General features: G+C 39.2%; 1 protein-coding gene across 1 annotated transcript in view; it reads right to left on the bottom strand.

Annotated features, from left to right (window-relative positions):
• whrna (whirlin a) overlaps nucleotides 1-22,158 on the bottom strand; it is a 107,391-nt gene that overhangs the window by 36,791 nt on the left and 48,442 nt on the right. The window contains exons 3-4 of the mRNA XM_084137946.1: nucleotides 21,144-21,365; nucleotides 12,180-12,305 (exon numbers count right to left, since the gene is read on the bottom strand). Coding sequence (XP_083994072.1) covers nucleotides 12,180-12,305; nucleotides 21,144-21,365 — 348 coding nt within the window. The remainder of the gene's footprint in view (nucleotides 1-12,179; nucleotides 12,306-21,143; nucleotides 21,366-22,158) is intronic.

The raw sequence follows: 22,158 nt of genomic DNA, 5'->3' as shown, positions 1-22,158 counted from the left end.
CCAAAAGCCTAGAAACTGGATTTAAAAACACTCTGGATAAAAAGAGAGAGAGAGGACTTTCCCTCCTTATTTCAGTCCACCACATGCCACTGAAATCAAAAGATTCAATTTAGATGGCAAGGCATGTAGTCCTGCTTTTACTGTATATTTAATACATCAGTCACTTCATTTCTCAGTATAGGATGAGAAACTGAATTGTTGCCAAAAAGCAGAGACATGCTGCAGCTTTAGTTCAGTCCTGAGCTACAAAAGTGTCACTTCTTCTGCATCGTTCTGACAGTCTCCCAAGCCAATCTCCTCATCTCATCTCATCCATTCATCCTCCCACTCGTTGATCTGCTCTTTATCTTTTTCCCATGCTCCCTCTGCTTGCCACTCATTTATCTCACTCATTGTTTCTTCTTTTGTTTCCAGTCCGACTCCTAGTAAAATATTTCTATTTGTGAAGCTCTTACTGTGTGATTAACTTGTCACAACAGCAAACTGGCTCCATTTCTCTTTATCCCACTCTCTTTCTGTTTTAATCACTATCTTCTTCTTTCAGTTTCATTCCAGGTCTCTCTATAGATCAATATCCTTACCGCCCCTCTGCCCACCCAAAGATGCTTGAGGGTAATTAAAGAGGCTTTGGAGTAATCATGATATTAATAAAGTATGGCGTTGTGCAGCTTTGCTTTCCCAAAGAACACAAGAAAGGTATTTGAAATCAATGCGACAGATACAACCTCTTGCTTTCCCTAGCGAAATATCTGATCATTAGCCTCAGGTTTATCTCCCAGTGTTTCTTTTCAGTGTATCACTCCACAGAGTGTTCAAACACCATGAGATACCAGATACGGTTACTGTATAACAGGAAACACAACAAACCACTGAGGAATGTGAGTGAAAAAAAGACTTCACCCCAAAATTAAAGTTGCTCCAAACCTGTATGCCTTTCTTTCTTCTGTGAAACACAAATAGAGAGATTCTCAAGAATTTATTTATTTATAAAAAACAAGCCATAAAACTCCAAAAAGGACAACAACAAAAAAACACCTTCAATTCATTGGAATCACATATATTCAAACTTGACTTCAGTCTGTTCCTCTCGCAAAGCAAAAATAAATCAATCTGAAATGAAATAAAATTAGATGTAATTAAAAATTAAACTAAACTGAAAATTAGAACTGAACTTTAAACTGAACTAATAAATGAAGTTGAAGTACAAAAAAGACTAAATCTAAAACTATTTTTTTATTGATGACTGTTTACTTGTTTGTAATAATCTTTGAAATTTATATTAGTAGTTTTAGCCATGGTATCGCAATTTGAAGCATTAGGAATCGAGGATTGTTAAATTCATTGGTATCTAAAATTGTGGGTGTCATTATTATTATTATTATTTTTTTACAATACAAGGATACATGGGTTGAAAACAATAACTATTTTATTCATTTATTACTTTTTTTGTGGTGGGGCCAGTAAAAATGTAATCATTAAATTGATTACGAATTGAGAGCTTGTGAATCGAAATCGATTAAAAAGCAATTGAACATAAACATAAAAAGCAATTGCAAGACTTTTCATCTAGATTTAATCCAAGAATTTTAATTGAGCACTTTAAATACAGTTTTGCTTTAAAAATGGAATAAAAAGTAGAAAAAAAACATTAATTACATATTAATTGCTATTAATTAAATCTAAAATATTATTTAAAATCCATGGTCACGAAAGTTTATCGATATAGTAAATATCGTTATTTACGTTTTCAAGCCTTGCAAATTTATGCATTCAAGCGAAAGAGAACTCGCATGTGCAGTGTGAGAGGTTTTGTGTGCGCACACACCCGAAGCTCCGCCTCTCAGACAAATAATAAAATTAATTCTTTCACGCCTCTTTGCGCTTAAACAAATTAACACAGATTTACAATATCTTAAAATGCCCCCTTTTGCGAGTATCCAAATAAACATAGCTGGTTATGGTTTAAGTAAGCAGATCAAACGCATGTGTATCATTATATTGGATCCGTGCATTAGTCTTAAAGTGACAGCAGCCTAATATTCCTGCTGCTGTCTTGTGTTTTTAAAGTGAATCAAACTACAAAAGACAAAGAAATCAAATCAAGAAATCGTTTAGTAACTTTAATAAGGATTAACATGTATTTAATTTGTACAGTGAAGATTATATGCAATGTTATTTTACATTTGATCACTTTATTTCATTTCTGTACCTGAAAACCACTGTTAGACCTACCTGAAAAACCTTGAAATCACTGATTATTTCATTTGTATCTTTGCTTTATTGTATTTATGGTAACACTTTATTTTACAGTGTCCTTGTTACATATGTTACATGTACTTACCATAGTAAATTATGCATAATTACATGCAACTAACCCTCAACCAAATCCTAATCCTACCCTAACCCTATAGTAAGTACATGTAGTAGTTACTTAATATCACTCAGTACTTAAATATATAATTACACTGTAACAATGACACCTTAAAATAAAGTGTTACCGTATTTATTTATTTATTGACTCAAAAAACTAAAAAAATACATTTTACAGTAAACTACTGGCAACAGTGTTGCCAGTATACCTGTTTTTTAACTGCTGTTAAAATACATTTTGTGGGTGTGTCTTTTTATCTTACACTGACTTATCTTCAAAAGGCCTTATTTTCTGCAATAATCCAAAAGTAAGTGGAAAAATCCTATTGGATTTTTGTCGAGGGAACCGGGGTGATGCTAACTTCTGGGTTGGCCCACAAAAATACGTCATCCCTGCACCACTCTATAATCTCTCTCTTTCTTTTTTTAAAATTCCTCCATCTCTTTTCCTTTCATTGCATTTTACACTTCTTGCCCTGAAGGAATGACGGCGATTTGTAGCCTCAAAGCAACCTGCAGTCATTCATTTTTCAACGAGAGACATCGATTTCCAACAACATGAGAGACAACTTAATGCAAATGAGCAGCGGGTGATGCTGCGACTACCAATGGGAAAGCATGCAGTCGACTAGAAAGTTGAGCAGTCAACAAGAAACCAACAGCAAAGACTCGAAGGCCTCCAGAGATTTCATCGCTGTCAGTGCAAACGCCCTCGAGAGTGATGAGAAAAATGCTTGGCATTTGGAAAAACGCCTGCCCCGACCACGGCATCCCTGACATTTCTCTCCTTCCCGCTTCTCTATAGTGATGGAGGATGAAGAAGATGATGAAAGAGAAGAAGGATGAGAAATCAGCTTGGCTGCTTGTTTTCCCCAAATGGCTCCAATATCCGTACAGCAATCAGGAACAGCGGGCTAATGCACACAGCAATCACGCTTTGTTACAAATCCAGGTCTGTGAGAGAAATAACATCTGCTCTACGTCAAACATCAGAACACAGTGCATCACTCATTCTTCATTTAGCAAAGTAATTTAGAGGTTACTGCTGTATTGCTGTACTGTTGTATTCACTGCACATACTTTGTCGTTTTAGGCCTGGTATCACAGACAGGGCTTAGATTAAGCCAGGATTAGGCCTTCGTTCAATTAGGACATTTAAGTAGCTTTTTTAAATGTGCCTTAGAGAAAAACAATACTGGGGCCGGTTTCACAAAGCTATTTTAGACCGGTCTATAGTGTTAGAAAAGTCTAAAATTTGCTCATAGACTAGTCTAATATTTCACAAAAATAAAGACTGACTTAGTTCAGACCAAAAAAATTAGACACCTTACCCCCAGGCTAACTTAGGTCTAAGACTCTATGTTACCTTGGCAACCAGCAGTAACAATCAGTTACATTACAAACAGCCAAAAGAAAAGGGAAAATGGCTCATAATTTAAACATTTCTTCTTGTTACCACATTCTCTGTTAAATTTCCCAAGTAAAATGTCCTTGTAACTGTTATACTCCTCCAACAAACACATATTTTCTGCTGAGGTAAACTGCACTGAGCGGTTGAATGCGCTTACTCGATCCGCCATGTTTTTTGTTTTGAAAAGTGTCTTATTTTACCCAGAATGCATTGCAGTGTAGTCCTACTTAAGATAGTCAGAGTCTTAAGTGCTTTGTGCAACGGTCTGATTTAGATGTCTATCTGAAGTCTGACTATCTACTATATCTAAGCCATAGTCAAAGTCTATCTTTGTGAAACCGGCCCCTGGTGTGCATCTTGAGACAAAACAACGGCACTGACACTGACATTTTAAGATATGTCAGTACAAGTTGCTTTCGGTTAAAAGCAAAGCCTTGTTTTTGAAACTGGGGGTAAATGTTTGGGAATGTGTAAGACGTGTGTATTGTCACACAGAGGTTGTGTAAGTGCATTTATTCAGCAACCGCAATTGCAAATATAGTCGAGATCCTAGTTTGGATTTATTACAGTTAATCACAAACACACAAGCAGCTAAAGAACACAGACTGACTGAACGACACTTTCATTTAAGCAGAATATCTCAAAAGGAGTTTGCTGAACTCCAGCTAACAAGTTTGTGTTTTCAGATCATTGGCGGAACTTCCGCAGCATTTTAAGCATGAAAGCTTAAAAACAGTCTGTAACATTTTGTCGCCTCTTTTAAGTCAACAAAAACAAAGAGAGGTTTTAGTAAAGTTACATTTTAGTCTCGTCTTTTTTCATCAACGATACTGCATGTTGATATAGTCACAGATATCGTTCAGTGATGTTGGTCTCGTCTCGTCTTAGTCGTTTCATCATAGATTTTGTTAACGAAAATAACACTAGACAGAATACATAAAAAAGTCCCAAGGTCTTCACTAGCTTTTGTCAGCTAGTATGAATTATTACATCAAATGCAGCAGACAGGTAAAAATATAGGCTAATACTCTGTACTGTTAAAAAAATAACTGTCATAAAATAATGTGTACTTTTAAAAAATGTCATGCTTTTAAGAGCCCTCCAATAAAATTAGTTCTCCTATAAAGCTTGACATAATTGACTGCAGAATACTTCAGAATACGGTTTAATAACAGTAATATGAAAATATTAGATTTTTTCAATCATCAGATTCTCCTGTGAAACACATAACCTGTGAAACACACTATTCTTTATACATTCATATATATATATATATATATATATATATATATATATATATATATATATATATATATATATAAACATTTTTACATCTATTTTTTGTCTTAGTTGAGGTATTCAGAGATATGGACACTAGAATAAGATCTTCTTCTTCTTCTTCTTCTTCTTCTTCTTCTTCTTCTTCTTCTTCTTCTTCTTCTTCTTCTTCTTCTTCTTCTTCTTCTTCTTCTTCTTCTTCTTCTTCTTCTTCTTCTTCTTCTTCTTCTTCTTCTTCTTCTTCTTCTTCTTCTTCTTCTTCTTCTTCTTCTTCTTCTTCTTCTTCTTCTTCTTCTCCTCCAAAGTGAATCGCTTTTTAGAGGGCCTTAACATGCTCGAAAACTCATGAAACTTTGCACACGCTTCAGAAGTGGTGAAAATTTACGTGTGATATGGTTTTCAAAATTGGGGGGGGGGCAAATTCGGTAAATTATTGCCCCCACATTTTGCCCCGGCTCTAGGTTTCACGTACAGATATGAAATTTGGTACATACATGTAATGACCCAATACCTACAAAAAAGTCTCTTGGAGCATAGCCCTAAACACAACAGGAAGTCAGCTATTTTGAACTTCCTCCTAGATTTTGTGCATTTTTCGTAATTTCCTGATGTTGTACTTTAACAAACTCCTCCTACAGTTTTGATCTGATCGTCTTCAAATTTGGTGAGTGTAATCTTAAGGCCTTTGCGACGTTAAATTGCGAAGATCTTGAGTTTTCGTCGAAGGGTGAGCCCTCGGCGGCCTGACAAATGTTCACCCAATTTCGGCCTTCCGGTGATATATGCATGATCAGATAAGTTCTCTGTCAATATTGCTTGCAGTTCCGATGTTGCTAGGCAACCACAGACAGCCTGCAGTAACTCAGGCATTCAATGTCCAATCTGCCCCAAACTTCACATGTTTGATAAGAGTCCTGTCCTGAACACATGACCATGCTCATATTTGGTTATAGCAATAGTGCCACCTGCTGGTAGCAGGAAGTGTGGCAAATACAAAACGTGCTCGAAAAATCATGAAACTTTGCACACGCTTCAGAAGTGGTGAAAATGTATGTGTGATGTGGTTTTCAAAATTGGGTGGGGCAAAATGGCTTAATTATTGCCCCTACATTTTGCCCTGGCTCTACGTTTCACGTACAGGTATGAAATTTGGTACATACATGTAATGACCCAATACCTACAAAAAAGTCTCTTGGAGCTCAGCCCTAAACACAACAGGAAGTCAGCTATTTTGAACTTCCTCTCAGATTTTGTGCAGTTTTTGCCATTTCCTGATGTTGTACTTTAACAAACTCCTCCTACAGTTTTGATCTGATCCTCTTCAAATTTGGTGAGTGTAATCTTAAGGCCTTTACTAAAGGCGCCGGGTGGCGGTGGCAGGGGTGCGAGGGCCCTTTTCATCGCTGCTTGCAGCTTTAATTCTCTTTTGTCTTTCAATCTGTCATGTCATCATTCTTTTATATCCACTGTCTGTCCTTCTCACTCTCCATCTTTCTTTCTGCCATTCTCTGATGACCTGCCATGCTCTGAATATGGACATAGTGGTGCTTAGCCCATCCGTTCATTCATTCATCATTGTACTTAATGAGCTTTTTAGACTTATGGCAACACCAAGAGTACTTAAAGTTTGAGTAACACTCACTCACAGTGGCAGGAGCAGCAATACAGACAGATCTGCCCACAGTGCAGATGCTTCTTCATTAAAACGACCATATTTATCAATCACACAGAGGCGTGGCCATTTCAAAGTGGATTACAAATGTGCAAAAGTAGTCACGTTCACAGTCTAAAAGGCTTTTTTTTAGTCCGGAGGGACTTTTCTTATGATGAGCAGCCTACTTTTTCTGAAAGACTGCTCAGTCTGTGGATGTGGCTATGTGCTTCAAAAGTTGAAAACTTGAAAACTGAAAAAGTCCCCAAATATCACAGTAAAAGTGTACGATTCCCCTGGGCGAAAGTTTCCACGGCAAATTACTTTCTTCTAAAACTCCTCAAGGACCAAAGTGAATTGGCTTTATGTGACGCAGGGTGGATAGCTGAACAGAGAAGGAACCGGCCGCTCAATATGACTGATAAAAATCTTGACAGCTTTAAAAAGTATGGGCTATAAAATATTATTAAGGTGAAAAGCGCGTCGGGCAAAGGTGAGGGGACATCTAACTGCAGATCATAGATATTCAAGCAATTTGCAAGTACAAGACAGCACTGTATAAAAGCCTCTGAGGTCCTGCAATTATTTTCAAGGAAACTGGCAGGGCAATGTTATATGATTTTAACTTAAAGATTAGCTTCAAGATTTTTTTTTTTTAGATCTTGTCAAAGAATTTACTTGACAGTAAAATAAGTAAATAAATAAAAATGCAATTTATCTAGAAGGAAACAATGGATTCTAAGACAGATTGCTTTTAAAACTTAAACTTATAAAAATAAAATAAAATATATATTTTAAATAATTTCAAAGAATTTTATTAAATGTACTTGACAGTTTAAAAAATGATGCATTTTATCTAAAATGGAATGATAGATTCTAAAAAAATAAAAAGTAAAAATTATGAGAACCTATGAGAGATTGAGAGATATGAGAAACCAGAGAAAGAAACAGGGACAGATTTATTGAATGAAAAATAATTAGTAATTGTGTCTGAATCTCAGGCCTCAGGTTGACAAAATCAGCTAATGGAGCAGTGGCTCTTCAAAATGCTGGGTTTCACTAAAAACTGTGTGAAGATAAAGTCCTAAAAAGCCTTTATCCTTTTTATGGGTTTTAGTAATATGACCATTACAGCGAGTGCACACTGATTAACTGAAAAACAACGACTAAGATGACTAAGATGAGACGAGATGAGACGACTAAGATGAGACGAGACCAACATCACTGAACGATATCTGTGACTATATCAACATGCAATATCATTGATGAAAAAAGACAAGACTAAAATGTAACTTTCCTAAAACCTCTCTTTGTTTTTGTATACAAAATATTACAGACTGTTTTTAAGCTTTCATGCTTTCGGTTGCCAGATTTTAAGATTTTTAATCCCCCAATCAGAGCTTTTCTGTTAAAATGATACATTTTCTGCCCTGTGTTTTACTTAATATTTGCAATCTGGCAACCATGCACACACGCTGTTTCTACACTGCGGAAGTTCTGATTAACTCCAGCTCTTCTGAGGCCAGTAGGGGTTTTGTGCTCTGAAACACTGAGGACCAGAGACCACTCAGTGCGCAAGCCCATTATTCCATCCAATTAAAACTCCATGAGCTGTATCTGCCTCAAAGACCTCAAACTAAACCACAAGGTCTGAGATAAAGATAAATGCAAGGAGTGATATAGGAAAACAGATGATGTTTGCAAACAAGTGCTGATGTTGCCTGTGGAAGAATGTGCTACTGCGGTCATAATCATTTCAGAGATAAGACTTAATTCATCCATCACCACTATCCTGAGTGTACGATAAGCACATTCCTCTATGGCAGTGTGGAATAAACAACATTGGACCCCATTGTCTTTCATTGTACGGTACAGACAAAGTACCGTTGAGACGTTTTTCAAAATATCTTATTTTGAGTTCTACAGAATATAAAAATGCATGCAGGTTGGACATTTTTCAGTAGCTCTTTTCAAAATTTAACAAGCTACATCTTCCAACAAAGTATGGGTGTCACAAAATGCTATGTTGAGGTTGTTAATGTCACACTGTATTGTAAACACAGTGAGCTGAAGCAATAATCAAACACTCTCATTGACTATTCCTCTGTCTGATATGTTACAGTGGGGAGTGTTTCATTTTCAGTTAATCAGTTCATTTGGACATGAGCCTGTTCAAGAAAACAATTCACGGATGTTTTTTTTATTGCCATATATTCAGTGAAATACCGCTGTGTACCCAATGTGGTAACACTTTACAATAAGGTCCTATTAGTTTAAGTTTTCCCTTTATGCTTTTTCGAATAATACCATTCATGCAGTGTAATATAGCTGTTTGTGAATGTAAAAGGTCTGCAAAGGCCTGAAAGAGTTTGGTTCGTGTTGTCGACATTATTCATCTTTGTTAATGTTAGTTAATAAAAAGACAGCTGTTCTTGTTAAATCAGCTTGTGTCTATTAAATAATCATTTAATTAACATAAACTTTTGATTTTAATAATACATTAGTAAATGTTGGAATTAACATTATCTAAGATTAATAAACTCTTAATGAACTCGTTAGTTCATGTTAACTATAACGTAGTTAAAGGCACAGTATGTAATTTTTGCAGCTAGAGGTTGCATTTTAAAAACAACAATAAAGGTGTAGCTTGATGATGCTGTGAAAGAGCGTGGAATGATGGGAGTTGTTGTCTTCACCTCCACAGCCGATGGAAATCAATCCGACGGGACTCACACAACAGTGAACAGTTAAAATTGCAAATTTCTCTGGATTTGGAAACATTTGGGATAATGTAAGTACACAAGTCAACAAAATATATAACACTGTGCTAGTGGATATTTTACACATTGTGCCTTTAACTAATGTTAACAAATGGAACTTTATTGTAAAATGTTACCCTGTGTTTTTATAAATTAGGGTGTTTCTACTTTAATTAGCAAACAAATTTAGGACTTTTTAGTGAACTGAATCAAAAGATTTAAGTCACTGGCAAAACCGTAAAATAAAGACTTATTGTAATAATAAATTATATCATCTGATAATTATTCTGATATACAGTATATTTATAAAGACATTGTTCCAATGTAGCTTCAATGTAGTTTTGTTTTGTAGCTAACTACATTCAAAAGAATTTGACTGATAGTAGTTTAATCTTGAGTAGCTTCCCCAACACTGGATAACAGAAAGCAACATCAAAATCTGTCTCTGCTATGCAGCATGCCATCAAACGACACATATTGGCAAAGTCAATTTGTGATTTCTGATTCGAAAGTCTCAAAACTGGAAATTTGATCCAAGTCGGAAACTGAACGGAACACAGCATTAATATTTATAAAGTCCAGTAATTCCAAAATGGATAACTTCCTCCTCCTCCTGCTTTGAACAAATAGGGATTTGGTGGCAATACCAATTTATACTTCTTTTCTGGCAGGATATATATATGGATATATGGATAAGTACATATGGAGCTGCACATATTGAAAGCAACCTCTCTACAGACCTCCTGGCCTTACATCCATCCAATGGGACCTGTTGGGAAATAGATGGCTCATCCACCTGGTTTCATTGATCTGTGCATTTGTGTTTTTCTGTTTGTGTGTGTCTATATCGGGGTGTCGGGTCAGGGGTTCATCTGCTGCTAACACCATAATAACACAATCACTCTGAGTGTCGGGCTATTTGGATGAAAGCTACTTTCTCACTCTGAAGTGGTGTCTCAAACTCGAGGGCTTACCTGCCAATTTTACAGCGAAAGTTCATAGCGACCACAGCTGTAAAGCTACAAAAAGGACAAAATAACACTATAAAAATAGTCCATATTGCACACACAATGCTTCACTTTTCATATTGATGCATGGAAATTAGCTGTGTAAAGATTCTTCAAAAGTTCTCCTTTTGTGTTTCAAAGAAAAGCATAACAGTCTACAGGTTTAGGGTGAATAAATGATCACAGAATCTTAATTTTTGGGTAAATTCATTAGCGTTCAAAAGTCTGGGGTTGGTAAGATTTTTTAATGTTTTGATAGAAGTCTCTTATGCTTACCAAAGCTGCATTTATTTGTGAAATATTATTACAATTTAAAATGACAGTTTTCCATTTTAATATATTTTAAAATGTAATTGATTCCTGTGATGGCAAAGCTGAGTTACTCCAGTCTTCAGTGTCACATGATCCTTCAGAAATCATTCTAATATTCTGATTTACTGCTCAAGAAACATTTCTTATTTTTTATCAATGTTGAAAACAGTTGTGCTGCTTAATATTTCTGTGGAAACTAAATTTTTTCAGGATTCTTTGATGAATAGAACGTACAAACAAAACATAAATTGTTTAAATGTCTTTACTGTCACTTTTGATCAAAATAATGCCTCTGCTGCAGAATAAAAGTATTAATTTCTTTCAAATCTTACTGACCCCAAACATTTTAACAGTACTGTATGTGTTTATCATAAATATGCCATGGTTTTTTTCATATACGTGACATGATAAATGCTGCTGCTTTCATGTTTGTGTCCGCTGCTGCCCAGAAATCCATCTCACATCTCTCTTCTGAACAGACATATGGCCTGAAGATAAAACATCCAACACTCTCTCCAACTCTCTCTCTCCACACAGAGCGTATCTGGATCGCCCTCCCTTTAAACTGCCTTCTCCTCTCAATCCCATCATGAATCTAAAGGCCGGGCACAAAGCGAACTGCCAGATTGAAAAGAGCTTAAAACTTTCTCTAACACCACATAATAATGATATTCACCACAAATTGTGGCTAAAATGAATAAAGGGAATAAACGCAGGATGTCTGGGCCTAATATTAAACAGGGGAATAGCTGGAGAAAAATCACACGCAGTTCACAGTGAACTCTGATAATTATTTTTTCATCTTTCATGCACAAAGACACTTGACGGAATTGCTCAACTGAAAGCTGAAATAAAACCAGCAGGACACTTTAAGCCGGAATAAACAAACATGTTTTATCAATCAACAAACCGTCGGGTTTATGGGGTGCCTGTTGGATAGTGGGCAAACGAAGAACGGTATATCTTGGTTGGGATTTTTCACTGACTTCTATTGTTTTTACACTGAGCTTGATATATTCTAACCACTAACCTTAACCCTAATCCAAACCATCATAGAAAGCTTTTTTGCATTTTTACAAATACATTGTGAAGTCTGTTTACTAAGCTGCTTTCCTCATGGGCCCCACTGGCTGCTGCTCACACATGTAGGTAAACCCTGATAAAAGACTAAAAGCTTAAATATTTGGAAAGAGAAAATCAACTTCCATAATTAACATGTCAGAGTTGTGGATCAATTAATGCATGAAATGAGAGCGAAAGATAGACTACGGGAGTGTGAAATACTCTCAACAGTGAGACAGTTAGTGGTCACGGTAAAACAAATTAAGGAAAAAAATGCTACAAAAATAGATCAAATGAAAGGATGTGGGTAAAATAGGCATAAATTGTACCTTCAGTCCTCCACACTCCGCTGCAGACCCTTTGTCTACACCTGTAATGTAGATACCCAGAGAGTATTCAGCCCCTCCGCGGATCATGAGACCCAGAGAACGGCCGTCATCCAGCACCAAATTTACCTGTAAAGAGGAAGGCACTGTAAATCAAATTAATACATTTCACACTTAAAATGCATTTTGAACAATAAGACAATGCAACAATAACAATTGAACAAAAACTGTTCAAAAGTTTGGAGTCGGTAAGATTTTTTTTTTTTTTACTTTTATTCAGCAAGGATGCAATAAATTGATCAAAAGTGTAATTTTTAATGTTTCAGAATATTTCCATAAATATATGCATCACAGATTCCACTAAAATATTAAACAATACAACTGTTTTAAAAATGGAAAATTGTTATGGTTTAGAAGGAGAGAACCCAATCGCAGACCATTTGCAGACATCTCAAGGGTTTATTACAGAAAAACAGGGAAAACAAAACCCACGAGGGGGCAAAACAAGGGCAAGACAGACGAGGGATGACTAAACTAGACTAACACTAGACAAACTAGACTATAACAGAAACAGGATCAAACATCTACTTAGACAAGTCTCTCAACAGATTTACTCACGGACAGATCTCACATTGATTAACAATGAACCGGCACAGGACAGCAAACACAAGGGGATTAAATAGGGAGAAACTAATGATGAGGGCAACAGGTGAAACTAATACGGTAATGATTACAAAACGAGGATAACAAGGGGGCGGGGTTACATGATGAGACAACGCAAGCACATGGCCAAACAAATGGCCATGTGCTGCACATGAAACATGGGCCTGTCATGATTCTGCCGCAAGACAAGAGAAAATCAAGAACAAGATGGCAGAATCATGACAGAACCCCTCCCTTAAGGAGCGGCTTCCAGACGCTCCCTAAGGGAAACTAAACACGAGACATAACAGACTGTGACAAGGACACAAACCAACAAAACATGACGAATAACACTAATGGCAAACATGAAAAAACAATAACAGGGTTAGGGTGCAAAATCAAAAACAATAAACAAGGCAGAGGAGGTGGGGGAAACACAAAGTCCTTGGGGGGCAGTCCTGGGTGGATGGGAGGACTGGGGGTCTTGGGCCTCCGTAATGAGGACTGAGGACGGGGAATCCGGGGGGACTTGACTGGAGACGCATGAGGGGATGACTTGGGGGAAACAGTAGGCAGCTTGACAGGGGAGACAGGAGGTGACACAACAGGAGACAAGGCAGGGGATACTGCGGGTGACTGAGGAGCAGAAGCAAAAACAGAGCTCCCCGAAGACGGCTCAGTTTCAAAGCTCAGCATCTCAAAATCGGGGAGATCGTCGTCTGCAGCTGACTGGGGTACGGCGCTCTCGGCAGCTGACTGGGGTACGGCGCTCTCGGCAGCTGACTGGGGTACGGCGCTCTCGGCAGCTGACTGGGGTACGGCGCTCTCGGCAGCTGACTGGGGTACGGCGCTCTCGGCAGCTGACTGGGGTACGGCGCTCTCGGCAGCTGACTGGGGTACGGCGCTCTCGGCAGCTGACTGGGGTACGGCGCTCTCGGCAGCTGACTGGGGTACGGCGCTCTCGGCAGCTGACTGGGGTACGGCGCTCTCGGCAGCTGACTGGGGTACGGCGCTCTCGGCAGCTGACTGGGGTACGGCGCTCTCGGCAGCTGACTGGGGTACGGCGCTCTTAGACACAGTGGACTCAGGACAAGACGACAAGACTGACTTGACAGGGACTTCAAGAATTTGGACAAGACGCTTTAAGTATTCAGCCAATGCTTCGGCAGCGACATGGACAGGCATCCTTTGATGAGCTGAAACCGAGCGCAAGACAGCTTCAGCAGCTGAATCGGCCGCTACCCTCTCTGCAGTGCTCACGACAGCAAACTCTGGAACCGTGCCTTCAATAGCTGGATCCGGGACAACGTTTGCAGTAGCGGGCTCTGGGACAGCGCTTGCAGTAGCGGGCTCTGGGACAGCGCTTGCAGTAGCGGGCTCTGGGACAGCGCTTGCAGTAGCGGGCTCTGGGACAGCGCTTGCAGTAGCGGGCTCTGGGACAGCGCTTGCAGTAGCGGGCTCTGGGACAGCGCTTGCAGTAGCGGGCTCTGGGACAGCGCTTGCAGTAGCGGGCTCTGGGACAGCGCTTGCAGTAGCGGGCTCTGGGACAGCGCTTGCAGTAGCGGGCTCTGGGACAGCGCTTGCAGTAGCGGGCTCTGGGACAGCGCTTGCAGTAGCGGGCTCTGGGACAGCGCTTGCAGTAGCGGGCTCTGGGACAGCGCTTGCAGTAGCGGGCTCTGGGACAGCGCTTGCAGTAGCGGGCTCTGGGACAGCGCTTGCAGTAGCGGGCTCTGGGACAGCCAGAGACGAAGGACGGGAGACTCCCCTCCTCCTCTTCTTTCTCCTGGGTCGCGGAGCAGAGACGGTAGCCAGACTGGGGACAGGAGAGGGAGGTGAAGCAGGAACCGTTAAAGGAACTGGGGAGCTCAACGCGGGCGAGGAGGACTCCGGGCAGGAAGACTCTGATGCTGACTCCCACGACGGGTGCCTTCCACGCTTACCATGAAGTTTGATGGACGTGGAAGGTGTCCCAGGTGTCTCAGGAGTCACGGCAGGACTGGGTTGGTCCCCATGTGTAGCGACGGCTAGCAGACGACCCTCAGGGATCACAGGAAGTGAAGCGGGAGAAGAAGACCTTGTAGTACTCTGCAGCTCCCTCCGAGACAGACTCTCCACCATACTGTGGAATGGGCGGTTGACCAGTCCTCCTCGTTCCGAAAGAGGAGGAGGGACGTTGAGACCCGCGATGAGGTAGCTATTGACCAGGGCGTCCGGCAAAAAAAACCTCCTCTCTTCAACGACCTGGGCGTACTTCCTCAGGGACAGCTTACCCTGAGGAGGGAAAGGAAGCTTGCCCTCCCGGGCGTCGGCGATAACCGACTGCCACCATCGTTCGGGGTCTGATGACTGCAGAGTAGAGAAAACAGGCAAGTCAGCTGGGTAGCTTGTTCGGTGGTGCTCCGACTGACATGGAAACGGGGAAGACATTCTGTCTGCTGGGTTCGGTCTTGGCCGGTTCATTCTGTTATGGTTTAGAAGGAGAGAACCCAATCGCAGACCATTTGCAGACATCTCAAGGGTTTATTACAGAAAAACAGGGAAAACAAAACCCACGAGGGGGCAAAACAAGGGCAAGACAGACGAGGGATGACTAAACTAGACTAACACTAGACAAACTAGACTATAACAGAAACAGGATCAAACATCTACTTAGACAAGTCTCTCAACAGATTTACTCACGGACAGATCTCACATTGATTAACAATGAACCGGCACAGGACAGCAAACACAAGGGGATTAAATAGGGAGAAACTAATGATGAGGGCAACAGGTGAAACTAATACGGTAATGATTACAAAACGAGGATAACAAGGGGGCGGGGTTACATGATGAGACAACGCAAGCACATGGCCAAACAAATGGCCATGTGCTGCACATGAAACATGGGCCTGTCATGATTCTGCCGCAAGACAAGAGAAAATCAAGAACAAGATGGCAGAATCATGACAAAAATAGTACAAAATGTTTCTTGAGCACCAAAATTAACATATCATGTGACACTGAAGATCCTTCAATATAATACCAATTTTATCATCACTGCATTGGTTACCTATAAAGTTCCGTATTAATTACAAGGTATTGCTACTGACTTATAAAGCCCTAAACGGCTTAGCTCCAGTCTATTTAACGGATCTTCTATCGCCCTATAATCCATCATGCTCTTTAAGATCACTAAATTCAAGGCTTTTGGTCATACCTAGGATATCTAGGTCCACCAAAGGAGGGAGAGCATTTTCACATTTAGCTCCAAAACTCTGGAATAGGTTAGTTACTGATACTGTTCGTTGCTCAGACTCGCTCTCCCAGTTTAAAACTAGATTAAAGACGCATCTCTTCAGCCAGGCATTCATATAATACTTTTAATCTTACAGTTAAATCCGACCTCTAGTTCATAAACGCCAGAGGAGAACTGGCCCCGACTGAGCCTGGGTTCTCCCAAGGTTTTTTTTTTCTCCATTAGGTCACCCGATGGAGTTTTTCGGTTCCTTGCCACTGTTGCCTTTGGCTTGCTCAGTTGGGGATATTTAAGGATATTTAATTTAATTAATCAATCAACAATACTATTGATCAGCATTACCAAACGTGGACGTTTTCCACTAGAAACAAACATTGATGTATTATTTTAATTTAATACTGTGAAGCTGCTTTGATACAATCTGTATTGTGAAAAGCGCTATATAAATAAACTTGACTTGACTTGACTTGACTTGACTTGAAGACTGAAGTAATGGCTAATCATTTGCCATTATTTCCTGTGCTTCCTTTCTGTTGTCAAGGTTTCTAGCACGTTTATCATTGGTTATCATGGTTATTTATTGTTTAATTGATTTCACACACCTGTTCCTCGTTTTGATCCTTTGTTAGTTTTATATATAATGCGTCCTCGGTTTCATTCACTTATTGTCTGGTGTTAGCTGTGCTTATGCACACAGTTTCGTTTACCTTCATTTGTGGATTTCGCTCTTTTGATTTATTTAATAAAGTAACTGCTGCATTTAGATCCGCTTCACCTGCCTCATCTTCAGCCTGAAACGTTACAGTTTGTGCTCTGTTTCTTTAAAACGAATGCACATGTTTGACATTGTATCTAATGCAATAACAATCAGTGCCATAAGTTACCAAATACATTACACAGGCTGCTTTACACACCCAAACAAATCTCTGAAATGTGGCATTGACACTGAGGTGTGACAAGGAAATTAATATATTTCCCAAACACAATGTGTTGTTACAATTCACCTCTCAAACTTAGAGCACTGTGCCTTACAACTATAATTCTCGACTATAACAACCCATGTGCCATAGCAAATGGCAGATCTGCTGAACCAGCAGAAGGACTAATGTGACTCCCATGACCTCTTAACAAAAGCAACAATAGTGCTGTGATTAGAATGCATCATAGAATCCCAGCAGAGCCAATCAAAGGGGGTCACTGGAGCGCCTGTGCGCTCTGGGAGATCAATGCAGCAGCGCGTCATCTCTTCCAAACACCAGAACCCACCAAAAGCATCTGTCGCTCACTAGCATGCTGCTTAAAGGTTAGTTCTAGCCATCCCTGAAAGGTCAAGGTGGCGTAGGGCCATACTGTGTCATTGTTCATAATGCCATACATTTATAAATGTCTCTCCCATGAATGGCTCCTTATATTTATGTTTTATTTTTCTTTAGAAGCGTGCTAGAGGCTAAATAGATTTTGGCTTCCAACAGAGCTTTCGACGCAACTTTTTTATCAGTACCCAGGAATTTGTCAGAATTACCCTGCAAATTGCTTCACCGTGATGTGAGACCCGAGCAAGCAGGGTAGTAAATCAGGGCGGACCGACAGAGATTTCTGCTGCGCTGTGCAGTACTGATGAAGCCGCGCGCCACGCTAGCGCTCTCGCTTCCAACGGCCGCAGGGCCCGAGAAAGAGCGCATGCTCTCCAATAGCCTTGGAAGATTTACACCTGGATGAACAGCTCATAAAACTCTCCCTATAATCACATTTAACAAATTCTGGCACACAGGTGAGAGTATAAGAAAATACAGGGGTGAGGAATAGTGCTAGGGTAAATTTGGGTTGTAGACAGAAAACGGTTCTCATTTAAAATGAGCCAAAATGGACAATGTTCAGTGATTGATTGCTTAATTTATTCGACAAACAGTGTGTGTTCACAGTTCCTTAGGCATATAATGATGTGAAAACAAAATAATTTTTTCCCCTCACCCTTCATTGATTTATATATTTAATTCAGAGTTTAAAATTCATAACAGGGCACCTGCATTCAACTGCAGATGTCTTAGTTTTGTTCAGGTCTGATGGAGACTGAGTAACTGTGGAACAGACTCTCTTGTATTTGCTGCCACTTGATGTTTCATACATATTCAATAATTGTCTGATAAAAAGACATCTAGCCCCAAACACTAATCCACCGGTTTGGATTTGCCCCAACAGACGGCATTGTTCTAAATGGAAATGCATCAGCGTAAAGGGTTTATCAGCAGAGTACACATTGTGTATGTTTACCAGAAAGACTTCTGTAAAATGCAAATCGAGCACACAGCCACACACACACATGCACACATCTTGTTGCTCCTGGATCTTGACTCAATCAAATCAAAGTAGCACAAAACGCTTCAGAAGTACCAAAAAAAAAAACATCCCAGGTGAACCATATCAGGGCTAGTTTATAAATCCCCTTCTTAAAGTGCTACTGCCCATTAGTTATGGGAGATGATCACAGATAGTTTAGCCCAGAGATATGCATGCGTGACAGCAGATAAATTATGACTTATAGAAAAGGGCAGCGGTCCAATGGCACTTCAGCATCATTGGGGTTGTCATCAGCTGGCACAAATAAGATAAAGAGCTTTGGTTTACAGAAATAATAGCATAGACAGCATTTCATGAAAGACAAGGCAAATTCTTCTTTCGCTCCTCTCTTGCACACCAGTGAAAACTCATTTCTGCACTCAGCCTATACAGGAGCAGAACACTTAAAATTACATCCATTTATTGAAGCTGGTGAGCTGTAAACAACGTAGCTTTAGCATTGAGTTTTTGAAGGCTCTTGCACATGCAAATGATCAGAAGTTCTCCATCCATACTGTATTTGAACTACTAACTGTCGCCAGAGCCGGACAGTAACAGAGTACATTTACTTGAGTACAGTACTTAAGTACAATTTTGAGGGATCTGTACTTTACTCGAGTATCATTTTTGGGGAGTACTCATGACTTTACTCAAGTACATTTGAGAGGCAAATATTGTACTCTTTACTCCACTACATTTCTATCCATAACTGTGAGTACCTGTTACTTCAAAAAAAAAAAAAAAAAAAAAAAAAAAAGGAAAAAAGAAACATCTCAGAAACCCTCAATTTGTTGTTTCCCTCTCAAACGTGATTGGATTGTGCAGGCGCCACTGATTGGGACAGCCTATTAGCAATCACTTTCAGCTTTCCGCCAAAGTCAACTCCATGGTCAGATTTAGGCAAAAGCACGAGATGCAAGTCAATGGAACGAATACAACCGCAAGGTCTAGGTTTACTTGTCCTAAACAATTTTTGAAATTTATATGAGGTTACATGGATCAAAAACTCAGAAAACAATAACTAGGTCTATTTTATTTTATTTATTTATTACATTTTTGGTGGTGGGGCAAGTAAAACTTTTAACAATTGGCCCGGAAAATAATTCTTAGTGGTGAGCCCTGACTTCTTTCAAAAACATGAAAACATGAAATTATCATAAAGATCCCAAACTTTTAAACAGTAGCGTATATTATTGTTAGCCCGTTTATCGGTCCAATGGCGGTTTTCCAATAATATGGGTGAAGGTCTTTGCACATTACTGTCTTTCCTTTTACGCAACACAACAAGATTAAATGAAATACATTTTCTCATATGTATTACCTCGTTATTTCATCTGAATCCATAAATGAAAAAGGTTTTAATGATATCTGAGCATCATAAAAGTTTGATTATTCTTTAAGATATTTTTTAAACTCTTTAAGTATATTTTACCAGTTCATATTAGAAAACTATGTCGCTCAGAGGTCCTCACGTTTTCTGTTTTTAACGCAGGTCTCACGATCACAATCTCGTCAGTTTTGATCATCAAACAGAGGTAATTGCTATATACCTGAGATCGGTCACATTCACATTTACACAATCAAAGATACTTTGGTATAGCCACCATGGAAATGCATACACTTGAATTTAATTTAAACGTTTACTTCAGGCAGAGGTATGGCCACTATTACAGATATAAGTTGACCAATATTACTTCTCTATATTAGCTTTGGATTGGCCATGCCGTGGTTTCCCACATACACTTTTCTAAAGTAACATTAAATTAAAACAGAGGTAAGACACACCCAAATTTAGATTGGTCAAGCAGCATTTGCTGTTCTAAACGGAAATTCACTTCTTGTCATTGCAAACCAAGTACACCACTGTACACTTGAATTGGTGACAAATATTAGTTGTCACTAATCTGATGCAAAACTTGCGGGAACATACAAATCCATTTAATCTACTTGGGAAAACAATTGGAGAGTCAGTCAGAATAAAATCAAATGTAACAATTTATTATGTCAGGTAAATGTATCAAGCCAATTTCATAATCAGTTCAAAGATAATAAATACAAAACATCAAATGCTCTGGAATAAAGAGAAAAGATGCGTGATGCTGAGAGTACATGAGAGTACAGTCTCGGCCACTCTCAGCATCACGTGCCAATTTGAGCTACAAATCGCCCCGAGCCTTCTTCAGCATCTCCCTAAATACTCAGACCATGGCAGAAACCTCTTTTCAAATGTAAACATGAGTTCACAGTGAGAATTTGCATTAATCACCATCCCAGACTTACTGGGGACAGAAGTTGATTTACATGGGGGCACACCCACAGCAGTTAACAAGATATCTCTAAACTCTTAAATACCTTATTACCTTTTGGTTTACTTCTTTGGGAATGATACCCTTTGTACCAGTCGCACTGAGACATTTCAAATGATACCAAAAATGTATAATACTGTATGATAATTGTTCATATTAAACCATATATATTTTTGGGTGAATTCAGGTAGAGATGGGTGAAGGGAATGATGTGTAAATTGGGAGGTGATTAACTCAAGTGTGATCGTGTCTCGAATGGGGATGGTAATATAGCAAGAAAGTTCAAATGTTAATTTCCTATGTTTTCTCTCGGGGTAGCCCAGGACCTTAACTGGCACCCACCTTACATTATCTTAATCAGAACTGGGTCATATCCTCATTACATAATGTAAACACATTAAACTTGCTATAACTCGATTAAGGACTGCTGTAAATGTGAATCTTCACCTTCTTCTCATCTCCGTCCTGCAGAAGCTGCATGTGGCTGCGGCCCTGACTGTTAGACCTGCGCAGAGTGGCACTGCGATGCTCAGCCAGCAGGTCAGGGGGTGGGGACACACTGCGCCCCTGTGGATCCACCCAGGTGTAGACATGATTTGTGACATAACCACCTGGGATACGGCCCACAGAACGCACCGACATGGAGAGCTTTTTGCTGCCCTTCAGCACCTGTGAGAGAGAGACAGTGACAGAGAGATGAAGAGGTACAATCAGTCCAGCGTGTCTGCTAAGCGATAAAAGGCAGAAGCAGTTATGGGAATATAAAGATATTCATGTGAAAATGCTAACATTTCCACTCCATATGATAAAGAGCTCCATTGATACTCAAGCTGCAAACAACAAACACAAGAAGCTACCTGGAAACTGACGCTTACCAAGCTACAAATCATTTTAAAGCAGTTTAACATTGCAAGTTACCAGCTAAAACCGGCTGAATAAATACACTGAAGCTATTTAAGAAGGAAATATCTTTAAAAAATAATAAATAAATAAATAAATAAATAGTATCTGATGACATATGAATGAGAGCAGTATTTATCTGGCAAAAAAAAACAAAAACAATAAGGATCTTTAAGACTTAACTTGCAAACGTAAGCAGATTTTGATTCATCCCAGTAAATTGAATCTTTTAAATCAGTTCAGCAATAGGACTCAGATTCAAATAGGGTTCAGTTCAGATTCATTGAATAATAGACTAAATGCAACTAATAACTCAAAACACCCTAATTAATCTAAAACATAGTGATGAACAATGAACTAAATATTTCATAAAATGCGATGCAGGCAATTGATGAATTGGTGAATAATTTTAGAAGCAGTTCACTTTCATGAATCATTTGAATGAACTAAAACGAATCAGACTTTCATATGCTACTGGTTAGAAATAACTATATTTTTCAGTATTTCAGCTCTTTTTAAATAACATAGCTAAGTGAGGAGTGTTACTCCTTTAACTAGGCTA

Source organism: Abramis brama (genome assembly GCF_963993115.1).
Source record: "Abramis brama genome assembly, chromosome: 15".
NCBI classification, from domain to species: Eukaryota; Metazoa; Chordata; class Actinopteri; order Cypriniformes; family Leuciscidae; genus Abramis; species Abramis brama.
The sequence above is the reverse complement of the archived record's forward strand: the minus strand, read 5'-3'. Positions and strand labels throughout refer to the sequence as shown.